The following is a 21,561-nucleotide window of genomic DNA, read 5'->3' as shown; positions in this document are numbered from 1 at the left end:
TTTACCACTATTAGTCAACTGACAGAGCTGCTGTATACACTCAGTAGATACTTTCTGGCAGTGACTACGTATCAACCATTCTGTGATATTTAAATTCCTTATTTCATAAGGGCTGCATAAATTCAAATTGAGGAAGGATGGTTGTTATTATAGATGTGTAGATGTTTACAGGAGTGGGTTATTAATTGTAACAACCTTCCATTTGTTGTTTTGGTATTGGTAGTTTGAATAAATTTAAAAAATAGACAAATTATATGAGGGGGATGGACAGGATTCACATACACTCACTCACTGTTTCTGAAGAATTCCATAGTAAAGGGATTTTAATTTGCATCAAAATGCTATTTAGTCAATTGTCATTAACATTTTTATATTATAAATGAAGTTTATTGCTACTTCATTGTTCATTTGGAATTACTATCAAAAGTACTGGAGAGTAAAGCAAAATCAAATTTTTTCATATGATATATATTTATTGTGTGCAGGTTACGATTTCTCAGCGAACTGAATGACCAGAAATATGAGTTTTTGCATGATTAAAATCAGATTAAATCAATCTCAATTGGTAGGGAATGAGAAATACCTTCATATCTGATGAATTGTTTTATTATGCAGCTTAATACTTTTTTCTATATTCTTAGGACAATGTTTCTAGTTGTGTCAGTAATAAAAACAATTTTTTTAGGTGACGAATGAGGACAGAAGTTTCCAAGAGATAATGAAATTTTATCGGTTGCAGCCACAGGCTGCTAGTCATGTAAGTATAAGAGTAATAATAATGTTAGATAAGATGATTTATAAGCTGTGGGTTGTGCCACCAAGGAGAATTGAAATTGTTCTTAAAATATAAAATTATGCACTATTATGGGACTTGGTGCAGATTGGCCTCAATTGTTCTTGTGCCAAAAAAAAAACTCAAATCCCTCACTCATACCACTAATTTGGGCTTAAAATAAATTATTTTTATTGTATAACTTCATGACAGATATAGATAATACAAAAAGAATTTAATGCACATATAAAGAGTTAAAAGAAAAGTTAACTTTAATATGATATATCATTATTTCACAACCGGATATATTTCATCCATCAATAAAAAAATGTCTTGTGTACTAATCATGTAAAACTGTTTTGATTGAGAGGACAACTATCTCATCTAACTTCTTTATCAGTTGTATCTATTACTGCAAGTTGTTCTTTAAACTTTGGGGGAGGGGAAAGAAAAGAAAAGTACTTGGGGGTCATAATTAAAGTTTTGATAGAAATATCCGTATTCTTCCATCGTGCAGTATGATTCGTGTCTTTTGAGGTTATGGTGGGCAACATAGTGAATCTAATCTTCCTAGCATTTTAACAGTACTGCTCTAAAACTGTGTTTGCAGGCTAGCCACTACATGGCCCACCAGACCAAACCTGTTGGTAAGTCCTTGGGAGCCATTCTGATTAACTGGCATTAATATCATTGCCACTGCTCGGCCAGATAGTGATTATAGGGAGTGCGAGTGATATGTAGGCAGGAGGCATTGTCAAGACCATGTTATGTCAAGGAACTGGGTATATCCTTCTTGTGTTTATGCCGTATCTAAAAATTTCATATTTCAACAATGTTCCATTCCTCCTCACCACCTTTTCTTTATTACTGAACTGAATATATCAGTTCAGTAATAAAGAAACCTCCCAAACACTTCCTTTTTCATTTTCCAAATATGTGTTCTAAATTCCAATCTCAAAGATGTCTATTTCTACTTAGTCTACCAAACTCCTTTTACTTTTTCTGAGAGAATCACAGTTATTTGTTGCTTCAACTTGATCTGCTTAAGTTGTCCTAATTATATGCTCCTTTTACTTTTTCTGAGAGAATCACAGTTATTTGTTGCTTCAACTTGATCTGCTTAAGTTGTCCTAATTATATGCTTTTCAATTCATTTCCCTTCAAAGGCGGTACTTGTGCATATTTCTGTTGTGATATTCTCTGTCATTGATTTTGTAATTTAAAATCTCCTCATTAGCATTAGTAGTGGCATATGAAGCAGGAAAGCAAGTATCTGGTGGTTATAAAATAAGTTTCCCTATTCAGGAGACCATAGTGAAAAAACTGTTTAGAGATAGCACTGTGAAAATCGGAGGGTATGTCATTTAGGGTAAGGGGAAGTAATTTGTAGGGAAAAAAAATTAGTTCAAATTTCTGCCACCGGGAGAAAAACGGCATTGCACAAAAGTAAAAGTTGTCATTTACTTCAAGACATGCTTCTTAAGCAAATGACATCCAGTCAGATTAAAGCAGAAAGGCCAATGCCACCATCAATAACCATTATGGCTCTTACAAAAAAAGAACGTTTCCTTTTATTAAAACTGTTCTACTGGAATAATAGTAAACCTAATGCAGCACTACATGAATATCAGAAACTTGAAGGTTTGCGTAAAAGACCTTTGACGTTAGTGGGGGATTCAAAAACTAATAAAGAAATTTGAAGCAACCTGAGGGTTAGGCGTAATTCCAGGTAGGGGATGACCACATATCGGAAAAGAGGTAGTGGATGAAGTGGCAGTTCCAATGGTCAGAATGCAAAACACTACCAGTCAGTAGTGCCAGAGGTGTCAAGAGACTTGAACCTTCCTTGGTCTACTGTACGTAAAGTTCTTTGAATAATTTTACACTGGTTCTCGTACAAGATTCACATACTGCAAGAACTAAAGTCTTGCAATCAGCAACAACGAATAGACTATGCTCTATGATTTCTGGCTTGTATGGAACTTGACGATACATGGGCTCAAATGATCTTGTGGTCTGATGAGGCACATTTCACTCTTCATGGGGCTGTAAATGCACAAACTGCCAAATATGGCGAACTTCTCGTCCATCTGCTTTGCATGAAAGACCAGTACAAAGTCCATAGGTTACAGTATGGTGTGGATTCGCAGCAGAGTTTATAATTGGACCATTTTTCTTTGAAGAGTACACCTCATAGCCTCATAAGGTGTACAATAACTAGTGCACAGTACTGCGCTCTTTTAAGAGATTCCCGCTCTGCAAGAAAGGCAATGCTTGGAGACCATAGTGTTCATGCAAGATGGTGCCCCTCCCCACTTTCGGAAATTATTGCATCATTTCTAGAGACTTTCCACAGTTCTGGCCAGCCCGATCTCAGATCTCAATCCTGTGATTTCTGGCTATGGGGATACCTGAAAGACAGAGTTTGCCATGGTGGCATACAGATGCATACCGATTTGAAAGCAAGCATTAGACAGCATCTACCCAAAATCCCTAATGAGATGCTATGCTGAACTGTCACATGCAGTCCTCCGTTTTCAGAATGTCATCTCAAGTGAAGGAAAGCAAATAGAACAATATCTGTAGATTTCTAAATTCTGATATTAAAATCTAATTCTAAGTTAAGTATTCCATCTCATATTTATAGTGCCAATTCTCCCTTGGTTCAGAAACTTGAACTATTATTTTTTTATCTTTTCCTACTACAAAATGCTTCCCCATACCCTAAATGACATACACACCGATTTTTCACAGCGCTATCTGTAACCATTTTGATACTAGTTGTCTCCTGAATAGGGAAACTTATTTTATAACCACCCGGTATATACAGCTTCACAAAGGAACCAAAAAATAAATAAAAAATTTCACCTATCCATTCCATCCAAAACTTTTTTTTTTTTAGTTCTCCTTTAAATTCATTTAAGCTATCAACTTCCACAACAACAGGTGAAAGTTTGTTCCAGCAGGGAACCACTCACTTACTAAAGGTAAATTTCCTCCCATCTGTTCTGCAACTTTCTTTCATCACTTTGAATTTATGCCTCATCAGGAGCATAACCTTAGCATGAGGAAGAATCCTATCAGCAGTGACCTTGTTTGAACCATTCAAAGCTTTAATAACCTCAATCAGATCACCTCCACATGCTGCAACTTGCAGAACTGAAGCCTCTCTTGGTAAAAGCATCCCTTTGTTCTCCTCACCAATTTCATTGCCATTCTCTGTAATCATTGTAGTATTTCTACATCCTTCCTAAAATGAGACTTCCAGACCTATATGCAGTACCTAAGTTGTGGCCTAACCATTGCCTTATACAAAACGATAACCACCTTTTCCCTGCTAGCAAAATTCCTGTGTATCATTGACAAAACCCCATCAGCTGTCTTGGCAACCTGTCTGCACTTCTCAGAGAACTTCATATCTGACTGCGCAATTGCCTTCAGGTCTTTCATTTCTTCTACCCCGAGTGTAGTACCACACAGTTGGTACATTACTCTGGTGTTTCTGCTACCTGTATACTGTACTTTGCATTTTTTTATGTTAAATTTCAGTTACCACTTATCAGCCCATCTGCATAGTTTTTCTAGATCCTGTAGCATTAACATACTGTCATTAACCACCATGCCAACTTTGTATCATCTGCAAATTTGGATATTAAACCTGATCAGCAATCAGCCCAACACCAAACCCCGAGGGACTCTACTAATAACATTAGTCTATCAAGAGCGGTGTCCATTAATTGCCACATTCTGTCTTCTCCTGCTCAACCATCCCTTTATCCAAAGCAATAACTTACCCTTAATGCCACACTGTTCCAATTTGTACAGCAGTCTTTTATGTTCAACACTATCAAAAGCTTCCTGAAATCCAAGAAAATGATATCAAAATTATTTTTTGCATTCAGTTCCTTTGTGACCACATTGTAGTATCCAATCAAATTGGTCAGGCAAGATTTCCCCTTAAAAGATCCATGCTGTGTTTTCACTATAACTGCAGACTTGTTTAGATGATCCTGCATTTTAAGCAATAACTCTTATTTTGCCTGGAACGGATGCTAAACTAACAAGTCTGTAATTAATCATGTCACCCTTTGGCATCCCTTTATAAATTTAGGGATACATTCACACATCTTCAGTCCTTGTGGACCACCTCTGAATCGAAGGTTGTTCTCATAATTATTATTAAGAGATTGCTTACTTCCTTTGCTGCCTCCCTTAATATATTGAATAGATCTCATCCACTCCATTTGCCTTTCTTATGTTTAACTTCAACAATTTCTCTTTCCTCTCGTTATTACAAAATCATTTAGCTCTATGTTAGAGTTTGAAAAACGTGTGGCCTCCTCCCAAAAGAATTCCTCATGTGAATGTGGATGCAAAATACCTATTCAATTTGTCCGCAACATGAGCAGCATCATTAACAGTTAACCTCAGATATCAAGTGTCCCGATGTGATTAAACCCCTTCCTTCTACACTTAATATAAGCACGAAGTCTTTGCTGTTTTTCTTTGCCAGAGGCTTCTCATAATCTGCCTTAGCTTGCATAACATCCTTTGAAATTAATTAAGAAAGAAAGAAATTACAGATTAATTTGTGTCTACCATCAGTTTCTGTGTTACCTCATAATTTATATGCTTCCCATGAATTTTCCTTCTCTACCATCAGTCTCGTTAGTTCATCTGATATCCATTTAGGCCTAAACAAAAGAACAGTATTTCTTAGTTAGTATGAAAAGCCTAGTAGCTTCCTTGATTAATTCCTGGAATGCTTCCCAATTATAGTTAGGCGCATTATGGCCTTTGCTGCCCTTGCGTCGTGAAGCCTACAAACAACAACAACAGCTTCCCATTTAGAATTTTCTGCTGGTAATATCAGCACTTGGTCCCACCGGATAGAATTTAAAAACTGTCTGAGACTGCTGTAGTCACCTTTATGAAAGCAAAAACTCTTCCATTTACCCCGATAGTAGTTACACCTTTAAGCTAATACACTGTAATTGCTTCCACCTGGTGGTTCCTTTAACTTTAAATTCTTAATGTGCAAATAATCACTGCCGATAATCAGATCAAGAGTATTATTCCCTTTGGTTGCCTCTTGAATTTGCTGCTATAGAAAACAATTGTTCAGTAAATTCACAAAAGTCTTGTGAGTGACCAATCCACAAGTTCCATTCACTATCTGGAAAGTTAAAATCTCCCACTATAAGACATTCTGGTTTACTCCCCCACACTATTTCTCTGTACAGTTGTTTGTTATACTCATCAGAGTCATTAGGCCTATAACACACTCCTACTCTCATTTTTGCTTTCCTGGTGCTTGAGTCACACAAAACTGACAAAACATTGTACTGGCTACCCATGACAACCTGATGCACTGCCTTAGATTTATGTATTTCTTAACTAACAGCATAACACCTCCTTTCTATTCTGTCTGTCCATTCTGTACACACGACTCCCCATATTCAAATTCTGCATTTGAATGAAACCACGCCTCTGATATCCCAACATTGTCTGCATTTGATGTCTTGACCAGCACTTCAAATTCCTCAAATTTATTTACTATGCTCTTAGCATTGGTGTACATGCACCTGTTCTTACTCTTAGTTGCCCTTACACAGCCCATGTATTTACTTGTTCTATGATGATGCCCAGGATTCCTTGAAATCCCTGGCACCTTGCTTTTCAGGCTGCTGTTTCTTCCATTAGAAGCAGTGGAAGAATCACTTTCACCTATGCCTGCAGCTATTTTTAATCTATTAGTCTGTGTATCCCCCCCACCAAGCTCAGTTTTCTGACTCACATAACACTGCCTCGATAGCAGCAGCAAGTATTCTTGCACCCTTTCTCTCTTTTCGATCTTCTCTGTTTAAAATCTCTCTACCCCATTCTATCGAATTAATCTATTGCCTCTATAACAGTGAGGTAATTTTGCTCGGAGTTTTTTAATGTATGCAACTACAGCTTACTTCAGTTTTTTAGTCACAATGACCCAGCTCGTTGAGATGCTGAGACTTGCCAACACTCTTGAATCCTTACACGTACACGGTCAAGCTGAGTGGTCCTCTCTTTTTCTGAGTGGTGCCAGTCTCTTTTTCAATGGAGCCTTTCTCTCATGGCTATTCTTAGCCTCATGTTGCTTGGCATTACGAGAATGCAAAATGGATTGATCTGTGTGATTTTTATTCTATATCTCCTATTTGGTTGGATTTCAGTTTTAAATCTACGGATGTCAGTGTTTGCTCAGATCATATCAGTGAAATTATTCTTGTAGGGATGAAATCCTTTATTCTGCACTCCACCTTAATATTTCATCCTTTTTCTAAACTTTGGATTTCTAATAAATATACTAAGGCTGTTCAAGATAAAAATGTTGCATATTGCTATTGTCTTGCATCCAGATTCATTTTCTGCCTACAGCGAAACTTGAACAAAAATCATAAAGCATTCATTTAACAGTCATTAAATTTTGAGCAGACTAAGAGTAGTAAACTTGCTTCTTGTCCAAACAGTAGTCGAGCATTCTGTTCTCTTGCTATTGCCCATCTGTACTGCCACCTCTATTACAAACTGATGTTCCGTTGCCACCTCACCTAACAATAAAACCAACTTACTAGCATCCTACTTTTCTTCTAATTCATGATCTTGCTAAACCATCTCCTACAATCAAGTTAGGTCAGAATGTGTATGTGTGCAATTCTGCCCATATACGATAGGAGGGATTATATGCTGACGGCCTAACTCTAGAGGCCCCGAGTGCCAAGCGTTTCTTGAGGCCAAGGGATTTTCTGTGCTATTTGTACTGCGAATCCCAAAGCGATTTTCTAAAGTGATGAATTTTTCCTTGTTTTATTTCGTTCATAAGTCTTTCTGTTGATTTGCTCCTCTTTTTAATAGTGTAAAAATAGAGCCAGGAAAAGGCAATACCTTTTCTGTACTCTTATTAGTTACTAATCATACTAACTTTTACGCTTGGCCACAAGGACTGCTCCTGCCTCCCCGTGGCGGGGCCGGTAACTTGGGTGGAAAAGCAAACCCTTCAGGGCGAAAAGGAGCCAACATGGATACATAAAATTATCCAGCATTAGAGCCTCCAAGCTCAAATACCACAGATTGGTATAACTCTGATGAATGTAATGTGCATCATAAGCGCCAAAAAAAAAAAGACAATCACCAACTGGAGTATCCAACTTTCCTTATCATTCATTCCTTAAGTAGTAGTCAATCAGTGAGCAAACTCTGACCATTTATGATACAGAGATTTCTAGAAAATGCTGCTGGATCTCCTAAAATGGTAAAGAGATTGCAATCAGGGGATTTACTTGTCAAAACGACAGTCCAAACACTCAGAATTGTTGTTAAAGGTTACAATGTTTTGGGAAATTCCCATTAAAATCTCTCCCCACACAACTCTAAATAGTTCTAAAGGTGTTATCTCTGAGTGGGATCTGTTGAATGTAACAGAAGAGGAGCTTGTGAAAGAAATGCAAAATCAAAAGGTCATTCAAGCCAAAAGAATTCTGACTCGTAGGGATGGCAATCTTGATTCCAACTCGCAGCATAATACCCACTTTTAATACACCAAACTTGCCAAATACTGTTAAAGCTGGTTATCTGAATTGTCATATCTGCCCCTATATTCCAAATCCAATACGCTGTTATAAGTGCCAAAAATTCAGACACTCTCAGACATGTCAAGGAAACAATGTATGCCCAAAATGTGGTTCCCAAGAACACGCTCAAACAGATTGTACTTGCAGCATTTCCAGTTTGCCCAAATTTCGGGGGGCGGGGGGGATCATCCTGCATATTCAAAAAAACTGCGATTTATGGAAACTTGGAAAAACAATACAGAAATATAAAGTCGAACATAAGGTGACTTATCAAGAAGCCAGACAACAAATAGTGAAAGATAATCCAGCACATACGTATGCTAATATCATAAAGAAATGTCGCTCAGTTGCGACTCAAACCAGTGACTCAATTCCACTTGACAAATCCCTTGCTGAATGGGTTAGAGCTATGCTTTCAGTTCCTCAGCCGTCTGTTAAGCAAAACAAAGATCAAACATGTAATACTCCCATTTCTATCCCCTCTACTAGGGGCATCAAGTCCCAAAGTGAGACCAGGGTGGGAAAAGCTGAATCCTATGCTAAGAATGAAACTAATACTGCAGTAATGGACATAGATGACACAACACAAGAACCTATATTAGAAATTTATGTTGAAGAAGGTATGGACACTGGACGTCCTAACTTTCCAAAAAAATATCGCCATAAGGCTACTGCCTCTAAAAAGCAACCAGATAAGACTAAATTCCACTGTAAAATGTACTGCATTTTACAGTGGAATTGTCGAGGACTATGTACAAATATAGATGAGCTCTATGACCTAATACGAGATCTTAATCCTGTAGGTATTTGCTTACAGGAAACTTCTTTTAACTCCACAAGTGACACCCTCTATAAAAAAATATACTTTTACAGGAATGCAGCAACTGCAGCACATGAAGGTGTAGCGGTTTAAGTATCCCTTAAGAATAACAAACATTATTATTGAAAGAATGACACAATATAATAGCGTAGCTTAATTTAATTTATTATGGTACTCACCTTTTTACAATCTGCATTGATGTTAGAATGAAATGGATGATAATTTTAAATTTAAGTTAGCGTGAATAAGTTAGTATTTAAAAACAGAATTAAAATATGTGCAAGGAAGTAAAAGTGCACGTCTTCGTCCATGGTTGTCAATTTTGAAATTGGAACAATTGAAGTTATATGGTTGAAAACAGAAGGCCAATAGCCATAACAAGTGGCTTTCGTTTTACACGTCTTCAGTTGGCAATGGTAGAATGAGAGTGAATGCGTGTATTTAAGAAGACTAAGGTCCCGTGATGCTCCTGGATACACGTGGGAATCTCGGGTGCATGAGATTCCAGATCGATGCTATGTTATAGGGTAGTTTGGAATTTAATACTTGGAGAGTGGAATGGCAGCAAAACCATTCTATAACTAGGGTTCATATTGGAAAATTTTAATTTGATAATAGGAATGGCTGAATCTACTAAGGGGGTGTGGTTGTGGGATTTAACATGTGTTGCTAATTAGGTATTGGACTGTCCCATCCTAAAGCTATTGTAGTGGTATTACGCACGTGTGTTTGATGTTTTGATGGAACCGTATTTTGTAGTGGTGCTACTACCAATGTAGCAGGCATTACAGTTATGTTGACATTTTATTAAGTAGACAATATTATTCATGTCACTAATGTGGCAATTGTGTGTGTCTTTATATGAGCCTAGTTTATTATAAGATGAGAATGTAAGGGTGATATCAGTAGCGTTTGAATAAACGGCGTAATTGATTGGCAAAATTACTATGGTAAGGGAGGATAATACGTGAATTATTATTGGAAATGTGTTTGGGTGGGTTGTTAATATTATTTTGGACTGTGATAATAGTTTGTTTGATTAATTGAATAGGATATTTCCTAGATATGAATTTACTTGTAAGATATTGAAGTTCATTATTAAGGTCGTAATGTGTGGAACTATTTTATAGCATTGTAAATTTGATTATAAAGGACTGCTTTTTTTGTGTTAAGGGGATGATCCGATTCAAAGTGTAAATATTTGCCCGTGTGAGTATTTTTTTTTTAGAAAATTCTTGTTCCTAGTTTTGTAGTGCTTCTGTATATAGTGAGGTTTAGAAAATTAATTTGTCCATTTTCTTCTAATTACAGGTTATATTTTAATCTATTATGCATGGAATTAAATTTAATGAAAAGATCATTTATTGTGGATTTGTGCCCTATTAAGAGGATATCGTCAGCGTATGATATAAATAATTTAATATCTAGGGGGTATGGTTGTAATATATGATTTTCTATGGAGGCTAGGTAAATTTCAGATAGGGGGGGGCTGAGATCCCTAATCCCATAGATTTGCTGATAAATCTGATTAAGAAATCAGAAGTATCTGGCATCTAACAGAAAGGTCATGAGCTCTAGTATGCTATTAATTGAGAGGGAAGTGCGATTGGATAAGGTTTTGTCGTCTATTAAGAAATTACGTAAGGTTTGTAATGTTGACGGCAAATGTACATTAGTGTACAAAAAAAAAAAAAAAAAAAATGAGACTACATCAAAAGAAGCTAGGATGTCATCATTGGTTATTGTAATATAATTTATTTTTTTCAAAGGTTTGGGAGGTATTGTTTACTTTGAATTTCGAAAATCTGGTGAGGGGGAGATAATTTTGACCAGGAAGAAAGATAAATTAGTGAACGCTGATTTGCTAAAGGATATTATGGGTCTTAGTGGGTGGTTGGGTTTATGGAGTTTGGTAATACCAAACATGCAGCTGACCGGGCTAGCTGGGTGGGTAAAGTGCCTGCGGCGCCTCCGTAGCCAGGTGGGAAGGAGCAGCAGTGCGTAGCACACGCTTCTTGATTAGACCGGGATTCGAGCCCGTCACCACCAAATACGGAGGATGCGGAAAGGTCAGGGAATGACCACCGCATATCCCAGGAGCAATATGGCCTTAGTTGCTAATGCTCCTAAAAACCAAAACAACAACAAAGCGCCTGCCTAGCAACCCAAAGGTCGCGGGTTCGAATCCCGCCTCGAGCTTGGATCAAAGTACTGCAAAAACCTTGGGAGGTGCATTATGGCCACAGAATGTATGCGCCAACAACTACCAAAAAAAAACCAAACATGCGGTAAAATATTGTTTCGGATTTGATTATAAAGGTCTGTTGAAGGGTGTATAAATTAATTTCATTGTTGGACCTTAATTTCCTTAAATAATGTCAAGCTTATTTTTATGTTCGGAAATAGTATGTGTTATCCAGTTTGTATGTATCTGAATCGGAGAGTATAGATTCCATTTTTTCTATACAGTGCAATTCACTACCAGTGCGACAAACTTGCAGGAGGTGTAGGGGGCACAAAGACGAATCTGAATCACATAGCATTGCAGGGTCCGAAATGCCTTCGTCATGCGGTAGAGGACGTTGAACCAGAGGTCGCGTGAACAGCGATCCTGCCTGAAGTCAGTATTTGCGAACCGTTTCTGTTGAAGAAACCAAGTAGCAAAGGTCCTCTGGAGTGGATAATCCGCAGGCTCCAATGATTGGACACGTTGCAGATGGTATGAACTCATTTGGTTTGTTGACAGTATCCTCCATACAGTGGATTGGGAAATACCCAATCGGTGGCTTATCGCTCGTGTACTCGTATTGCCTTCTGCAAGACGTAGGACATTCTCCTCATTGTCTGGCGTCCTCGTCATTCACTCTCGATTCATGGAACCTCTCGTGAAACAACCAGTCTCACATAACCTTCAGTGCACACGTGCGAAAATCGTATGATGAGGAGCACGCCTGTGCGTGAAACGTTCCTGGTACAAGTGCAGAGTGGTGCGCCCGTTACAGTCCACAGCTCCATTCGCTAGGTGCATGTAGGCCAGTTCAACGTTTGAATACTCGTCCATCCTACTGCCTCGGGAACTGGTTCGCAAATGCTGACTTCCAGTGGGATCGCTGTTCATGCAACTTCCCGTTCAACGTCCTCTACCGCTTGATGAAGGCACTTCGGATCCTGCAATGCTGCAAATTCCGATTCGTCTTTGTACCCCCTACACCTCCTGCAAGTTTGTCGCACTGGTAGTGAATCACCTTGTATATGTGCTTTTGTTTATAATTACTGTGGAATCACCTTTGTCGGCTTTCTGGACTATAATATTTGGGTTGTTACGTATTTTTTGTAAGTTAATTAACTGTTGTTTGTTTGTGTTGGGTTGGGGTTAGAATCTGGAGTTAAGAATTGAATTACTTTGGTGTATTATTCCTCATTTATCCGGATGGTTATCTAATTTGGCTTGTAGTGCTATTATATATTCTTTGTAGGGATATTTATTATCTTTAATAGCAAAGTTAAAACCGTAATCGAGGATAGCGAGTTCAGTGGGAGAAAAAGAGTATGAAAAAATGTTTATAGTGGAAGATTTTGTGGGGATGTGAGGTTTCTGTGTAAGGGTCCTCCATTTTCTGTTGTGTCTGAGTTCGATGTCTTTAACGGCAGCTGCTATACGTATTTCATTAAATGTCATAAGGTCCGTCCAAGATTGCGGTGTCATATTTCTTTTTAGGCTGAATCTTAATTGGTGTTTTGGGATAGTAGGTTATATTTTTTATTGTATCTCTTCTGTAATTCTTTTTGTACAATAACTTAAATACAATAACTTTACTTTAAGTTAGTCACGCTAACTTAAATTAAAATATACCCTGGAATTAGAAGAAAATGGACAAATTAATTTTCTAAACCTCACTATATACAGAAGTGGTTTTCTAAACCTCACTGTATACGATACAAAACTAGGAACAAGAATTTTTAGAAAAAATACTGACATGGGCAAATACTTACACTTTGAATCGCATCATCCCCTTAACACAAAAAAAGCAGTCCTTTATAATCAAATTTACAATGCTATAAAATACAGTTCCACACATTACAACCTTAATAATGAACTCCAATATCGTACAAGTAAATTCATATCTAGGAAATATCCTATTCAATTAATCAAACAAACTATTATCACAGTCCAAAATAATATTAACAACCCACCCCAAACACATTTCCAATAATAATTCACATATTATCCTCCCTTACCATAGTAATTTTGCCAATCAATTACGCCGTTTATTCAAAGGTACCGATATCACCCTTACATTCTCATCTTATAATAAACTAGGTTCATCATTCAACTCATATAAAGACACACACAATTACCACATTAGTGACATGAATAATATTGTCTACTTAATAAAATGTCAACATAACTGTAATGCCTGCTACATTGGTAGCACCACTACAAAATACGGTTTCATCAAAACATCAAACACACATGCGTACTACCACTACAATAGCTTTAGAATGGGACAGTCCAATACCGAATTAGCAACACATGTTAAATCCCACAACCACACCTCCTTAGTAGATTCAGCCATTCCTATTATCAAATTAAAATCCAGTTTTAAAATTTTCCAATATTGAAGCCCTAGTTATAGAATGGTTTCACTGCCATTCCACTCTCCAAGTATTAAATTCCAAACTACCCTATAACATAGCACTGTTCTGGAATCTCATGCACCTCAGATTCCCACGTGTATCCAGGAGCATCACAGGAACTTAGTCTTCTTAAATACATGCGTTCACTCTCATTCTACCATTGCCAACTGAAGATGTGTAAAACGAAAGTCACTTGTTATGGATATTGGCCTTCTGTTTTCAACCATGTAACTTCAATTGTTCCAATTTCAACATTAACAATCAAGGACGAAGACGTGCACTTCTACTTCCTTGCGCATATTTTAATTCTGTTTTTAAATCCTAACTTATTCATGCTAACTTTAATTTAAAATTATTATCCATTTCATTCTAACATCAATGCAGATTATAAAAAGGTGAGTACCATAATAAATTAAATTAAGCTACGCTATTATATTGTGTCAGTACTTTAAGAGAGCTACAATTTTCGAATTATTGAAAGAATGTTAAAATTTTTAACATTCTTTCTTACTATCCAGAAATTCGTAGAAGGTGGAAATTCTCAAAGGCAAACCGGATAACATTCTCTTTAAGTACCACTTTAGATAAACACTATATAAACACATACAGAATCAATCAATAGATGAAGCTACTGACCATATCACAAAACAAATACAGCAGCAGCTGATAAAGCTATTCCTTAGTCATCTACTTGTCCACGCAGGCAAAAAAACTGCTGGTGGAATGAAGATAATCCAGCACATACATACGCTAATGTCATAAAGAAATGTCACTCGGTTGTGACTCAAATTGCAAAATGGTAATAGAGTAAAAAAAGGAAAAGAATAAAGCTTGGAATATTTTCTGCACGCATCCCATTACTATTAACCTTATAAACTATAAGAAATTCAATGCTAAAGCAAAGAAAATAAGAAGAAGATTCTTGGATACAGTTGCATCAACCATCACAAAAAACACTGATACTAGATTAATTTGGAGGAAAATCCAACATCTAAATGGCAAATATCCATTGTCATCCTCTCCTATATTGATCTGTAATAGACAGGAACTGTCTTCCCCCAAAGACATAGCAAACGCTTTCTCTGAAGCTTTTGCTAAAACTTCAGCAGCACATTCATATGATGTTCCATTCCAGAAAATTAAAGAGGCGGCAGAAAAACATAAGGTAAATTTCAACACCGGTCTCTCTCTCTCTTCCATATAATCAACCTTTTACAAGGTCTGAGTTAAAGGAAGCTCTTAACAGAGCACCCAATAGTGCGACTGGCCCGGTTGGTGTATTTTATATTATGCTGAAACACTTGAATGACTTAGCTTTACAAAGTCTACTAATATTTTTTTAACAGAATTTTTCAGGAAAATATTTATCCTCGCTATTGGAGACATTCACTTGTATTAGCCATATCTAAACCAGGAAAAGATCTCTCTAATCCAGTTAACTATCGTCCAATTTCCTTAACTAGTTGTTTAGGAAAAACACTGGAAAAATTGGTTCTCAAATGCCTCACCTGGTTTTTAGAATCTCGCAACATCCTGTATAAAAATCAGTGTGGCTTTCGGCAAAACAGATCTGCTTTTGATATGATGACTAAAGCAGAATCAAACATCAGAAATGCTTTTGTCAGAAATGACCACCTAGTTGTGGTAAGTTTGGACTTAGAAAAGGCTTTTGATACAACATGCCGTTTCGGTATTCTACAGGATCTTCACACCTTTGGACTACGAGGCAGGCTTCCCTTGTTTATTCAAAGCTTTCTCCAGGGCAGAACCTTTCAGGTTCGTTATCAAAATGTTCTTTCTAAAATCCATATACAGGAGGAAGGCGTTCCTCACGGATCTATTTTGAGTCCTACTCTATTTTTAATTAAAATAAACAACATCATCCATGATATTCCAAGCACAATTGAATTATATCACTATGCAGATGACCTCATGATCTCGTGCCAAGGGGAAAATATGAATTCTGTCGAGAGACAGCTTCAGATCTCAATTAACAAAATAGAGCTGTGGATGTATCGGAATGGTTACTGCTTATCAGCACAAAAATCAAACCGTATTCATTTCTGTAAAAAGCGTAAGATCCACCCTGAGCCTGAATTTTACCATGCTTCTTTCCAATAGTATCAGATTTCTTGGTCTAATCCTGGACAATAAATTAAACTTCATACAGCACATCACATATCTGAGAACCATTTGCTTAAAAAAATTGAATATCCTCAGAGAATATCCTTCATTCACGTGGGGTGCTGACCGATATACTCTGCTTCGGCCATATCAGGTATTAATCCGATCTCACTTGGATTATGGAGCTCCAATCTATGACTCGGCCAGTAAAAGTTCACTACTTCGGCTAGACATTATCCATCACAGTGCTCTAACGATTGCTTTAGGAGCATTCAGAACATCCCCTGTACATAGTCTATATATAGAAGCGCACGAACCTCCACTCCATCTTTGGAGGGAAATGTTGCTACTGAACTATGCAGCAAAAATACGGAGTCTTCCCTTTCATCCTACCTGGCCATACTTATTTGAGCCCCAATGGACCACCTTTTATGAAAACAAGCCAATTGGAATAAGGCTACTGCAGTTCATAGAATGCTTGAACTTACATATGGATAATATCTTTCAGGATACAAACACTTACGAACCTCCATGGTCTAGTTATATACTGGTCTGTGATCTTTCTTTCCAACAATGGGCGAAAAAACAGGCAGCAGATCCCACCATCAGGAAACTCCATGCTGCTCATGTAGCTAAAAGTTCTCAGTATTTGCATATATATATACCGATGACTCAAAAACAAGTACAACAGTATATGCAGCAGCAGTTTCCACTATCTTTTCTTGTTCTGTGTCCCTTCCGAAGGAATGCGGTGTCTATACTGCCGAACTTTTTGCTATAAAGATAGCTCTGGATCACGTAACTGATCAGTCCTGTAAGCAAACAGTGATATATTCTGACTCTTTGAGTGAAATAACAGCATTAAAAAAATCATCCAAGCCAATCCACCCTGTCTTGAAGCAAATCAGATCACAGATAATTGTGTTACATGCTGCCAATCAGTAAGTTACTTTCTGTTGGATACCAGGTCATGTAGGCATAAAAGGAAATGAACATGCAGATCAAGCCGTTAAACATCCGACCACTGCGTGCTCTTCTAACCACTTAGTGCCTTATATCGACTACAAATCAGTTATAAAAAAATGTCTGTGAAGAACAATGGTTGCAGATCTGGCAGGCTCTGGGCAGTAATAAGCTGCTGCAATTCAAACGGGAACTTCAATTTTGGGCTTCAAGCATGAGATCAAATAGGCAAGAGGAGGTGATTCTGGCTAGGATGTATATTGGGCACACGCATCTAATCCATATTTATCTGCTCATGGGGGATGATCTGCCTATATGTACATATTGTCAGACTGCACTTACGGTGAAGCAATCCTACTAAATTGTAACAATTAAATTAATGCTCAAAACACAATTTTCATGTTGCTTTCACATCTGCAAGAACCTTTAACATTATCTCATCTGATTGGAGACAACGCAAATTTAGCTGAGTTTTTTGCGTTCTTGAAACAGACACGATTATTAAACAGATTTTAAACATTTCAACTGCAGTATTAAATAGAATCAGGACAATATGGCCTTAGCAGCCCTTGTGCCATAAAACAACAACCTAACTCTAGAGTGGAAATTTTTTATCAGTGTGGCTCACATTTGTGGATAGAAGGAATCTATTTTGTAGAGATGATATTCATTTGAGCAAAGTTGGTGCAAGGATTTTTGACAGTATCACTGAGGATATCTTAAGGCTCAGGGGAAACTGCTATTTGTGTGGGGGGGGGGTAATTTAGATTCTTATTAATTAGATGATATGGGTCCAAGTAATGCCTGCATTCACCTCAAAAATTCTTGTTCGTTGCCACAACAGCCAATGTTAATAAGATGTTCAGAGGGTAGCAGCATTTCAGGGGTATGTTGGGGTAGTATACCATAGAAGATTGCTTAGTGTTTACTGTGCCTACAGTAATGTCACTAGTATTGTCAGTAAAATGACTGAATTTGAACTTCTGGTTAGGAGAACTAATGCTGGCATAATAGGGCCAACAGAAACATGGTGCCACCTGGGAATCAGGCATAACGAATTTCACTACATTATGAATAATATATTTAGGAAAGATAGAAGGGGTGGAAGGGTCATGCTTCTTATTGAAAGGAGTCTGAGAGCAATGAGCTTTTGCTGAGTCTGAAGTTAAATCTGCCAGCATAGAATAGGTCTGTTGTGAGTTAGTTGGCAGCAAAGGTATAATGAGAGTGTGAGTAATCTACAGACCGGAAGATTGTAAACAATATAACAAAAGTCTTTACATACAGATAGAATGGGCAAGCAAGCATGAATGTCCTATTATGGGTGAGGTGACTTTAATCTGCCCCATATTGATTGGAATAAGTGGGAGGGAAAATCACCATGGGGAAAATTTTTTTAAAATAAACTAGATGATTATTATTTGTACCAGCATGTTAGAGAAAGTACTAGGCTGGAAAATATTTTTGACCTCTTCATTACTAACAAATCTGATGGCATCACAAGGCTTCAAGTACAGGAACCATTGTCAGGAAGTGATCATGCAGTCAGCAGTTGGAATATGAAGAAAATGTTTCAGCAATTAATGGTAAAGGCACAGGTTTTAACTTCAGAAGAGGGGACTTTGATAGTTTAAGGCACTATATGGTATCTATGAATTGGGCGGATTGCCAAGGGAAGGCAAATACATTTGAATTATGAAATACTTTTATAGCAAAAATTACAGAAGCTATGAATGCATACATCTCATTAAGGAAATATTGCAGGATGAGAATACCGAAAAGGATGACCATGGAGCTGGCCATTGAAATAGAGCAGAAAAAGATAGCATGGGATGGTTACAGAGTGATGAAAAATACCAAAGCCTTCAACAGATACAAGTTGATCTACAGTAGTCCTGCAATTGAGGTTGGGGGGGGGGGGCAAGGCTGTGTATGAAAAAGCATTGGCTAGGAGATCAAAGAATGGGGGAGAAGATTTTTTTTTTCATGTAAATGAATATGACGAAGAAGAAAGCTGATCAGATCGGACCCTTGTACACTGGCTGTGGGAAATTCTTAGATAACCCAGCTTAGGTTGCGGATGAACTGAATAGGTACTCCTGCATCGGTCTTTACTGACAAAAGACCCTTCATGCTTTGAGCTATGTGAAATTGGTGATTTCATAATTACAAATGATTTTTTATTAGAAAAACTTTTGAGCATAATGGAAAATAAGCCCCTCTGTAGTTGGTGGCATATACCTGGTAGTTTTGAGAGAGAGAGTGGAACCATTGAGGTTAATTATGATTGCATCATTGGACTTAGGAGAGATTCCTTTGGATTGGAGAAGCGCCAATGTATCACCAAGAGTGAAGTTGGTAACTACAGACTGGTTAGTCCGATTTCAGGTAGGAACAAACTTAGAAGCAGTGATTAAGAGTGCAATCTAGAGACATTTAGATAGATATGACATTCTGAAAGACACACAACATGGTTTTGTTAAGGGAAAATCCTGTTTAACTAATTTAGTAGACTACTTTGACAGAGTTACTTGTGACCTGGCTGTAATATGGCCTTAGTTGCTAATGCTCCTAAAAACCAAATAACAAACAAACAAACAAACAATCGTGACCTGTCTGTAGGGAACAATTTCAACTTAGTTTATTTGGATTTTAGCAAAGCATTTGACTCGATCCCTCATGTAAGGTTACTCTATAAGCTTCAACAGGTTGGGATTACTGATAAGATCTAAGATGGATTGCTTGGTGGCTGCAAGGCAGAAGGTTATGATTAATGGATATCCTTCGGATTGGTGCAGTGTCAGGAATGGGGTTCTTTAAGGATTGGTTCTTGAACCACTGCTATTTTTCATAAATGGATAGAAGGCATGAAATCAAAATTTGCAGACGCCATAAAGATTGGTAGAGTCGTTAATGATCTGTGCCAACATCACACTTTCAGAATAACTTAATCAGGCTTTAGGAATGTTGGAAAAGTGGCAACAAAGTGCAAGGTCTTACATTTTGGGAAGAGCCAAATGAAGACCTTGGCTTACATTTGGCTCAAAATAAACCCCAAAATAAATTATACACTTTGTGGAGTTGAATTAATAATACTATTGAGTTATGGTATGGACAGATGTGAAGTTTTCTGAACAGCCCATGGTGTCCTATTAATGATTTTTCGAAAGTTATCCCATAGAGATAAGGAGGTCATAATCCCACTGTATAAGACAATTTTAAGACCACATTTGGAATACTGTGTTCAAGTATGGAGACCTCATCTGAGAAAGGCATTGTGCTTCTTGGAAGGATCCAAAGATGAGCAACTGAAATGGTGAGATCAGCAAAAGGACAACCATATAATGAAAGACTTCGATTTTGTTCATGAAGATCGGTACATTGTTGTGTCCCGCGGTACCTTTAGAAGTGAAGTCTTTAATCGCGTCTTTCGAGTTAGAAATACTGCTTAATTTGTTGATGGACAGTATACATCCATCCAAAGATGGACAGTATACATTCTTTAAATTCTGGACAAGGATTTGTTTTGCTGTCAAAGCAAGTTGTGTTCCAAGTTGAAATCGGACAGTAATGGATTGGATATTTTGGGGTATATTGTAGTTTTTTTTAATCCTATTAGATGTGAATTGTAGGATTTTTTTTCCTCTTTAGTTTGTTAAACTTATTACAGTGAGCTAAGAAATTTAGGTAGTCATTTTTCATGTTAAATTTTTTTAAAATTCCTGAAAGCCTTTTGTTTTAATTTGAAAAGGAACTCAAATTGTGGTGTAAACCAAACATTTGAGTTGAAAGAAGGAATGGTGTTTTTTGATGGTGCAAATTTTGAGATTGAGGCTAACCAGGTTGAGAACAAAGTATGTGTCCATTCTCTGGGACAGTTGACCAAACTATCCCAGGGGTATACAGGCTTTGAAACTCCAGACAGATGCCCTGTTTTGAATGTTTGAGGTTAAATTAACTCTTTTTGTAGACTGGGTTATCAGACAGGGATGGAATGATGGACAGTGTTTTGAAATTGGATCATGGTCAGATTCAGTTGAGAGTGAGAGTTCGGAAGACATAGCAGCGTTAGAGAAGATTTAGTTGAGTGTGTTGTTACCTCTGGTAGGCGATGAAATTAAGGCTTTAAACTTAAGCTTTCAAACTGTGATGTTACAAATTTAAACAGATCACTAGATGGTATCGGTAAATTAAAGTCCCCACCAATAATAATGGAATTGTTTTTTGAGATTTTAGTGATGCCCGGTTTACAAATTCAGAATGTCTTTCCACAGAGGAGTTATGTGGCATATAGACCGAGATGATGTCCAGAAAATTATTTGTCAGTTTAGTTCTGATGTGAATTGCCTTGAAGTTAGATGAAGGGCATTTGGATTCTGACACTATCACAAATGAGTTCTTCAGGAAGATGGCAGTTCCCCTACCTTTTTTTTTTTTTTTTTTTTTTTTTGTAGCTCTTGCTGCCGCTGCAACATTGTATGGAGAGAAGTTAGCTATGGAGAGAAGAATAAAATAAACCTGGATTTCAGACTAAGTCTAGGTTTCCGGGAGTAGTATAAGATCGTAGAATTTAGACAGGGTTATGATTTCCAGAGTGGTGATTTTATTCCAAATACTTCTGGTGTTCAGGAGAGTTT

The 21,561-nt window shown here is 37.3% G+C and overlaps 1 protein-coding gene across 1 annotated transcript in view; it reads left to right on the top strand.

Moving 5' to 3' along the window:
* Nucleotides 1-21,561, top strand: part of LOC150079073 (retinoblastoma-like protein 1) — a 753,431-nt gene that overhangs the window by 598,728 nt on the left and 133,142 nt on the right. Inside the window, exon 19 of the mRNA XM_090383691.1 lies at nt 686-757. Within this exon, the coding sequence (XP_090239817.1) occupies nt 686-757 (72 nt within the window). The remainder of the gene's footprint in view (nt 1-685; nt 758-21,561) is intronic.

This window comes from Mastigoproctus giganteus, chromosome 10, assembly GCF_048544385.1.
Source record: "Mastigoproctus giganteus isolate SK-2022 chromosome 10, ASM4854438v1, whole genome shotgun sequence".
In the NCBI taxonomy this organism is placed as follows: Eukaryota; Metazoa; Arthropoda; class Arachnida; order Uropygi; family Thelyphonidae; genus Mastigoproctus; species Mastigoproctus giganteus.
The sequence above is the reverse complement of the archived record's forward strand: the minus strand, read 5'-3'. Positions and strand labels throughout refer to the sequence as shown.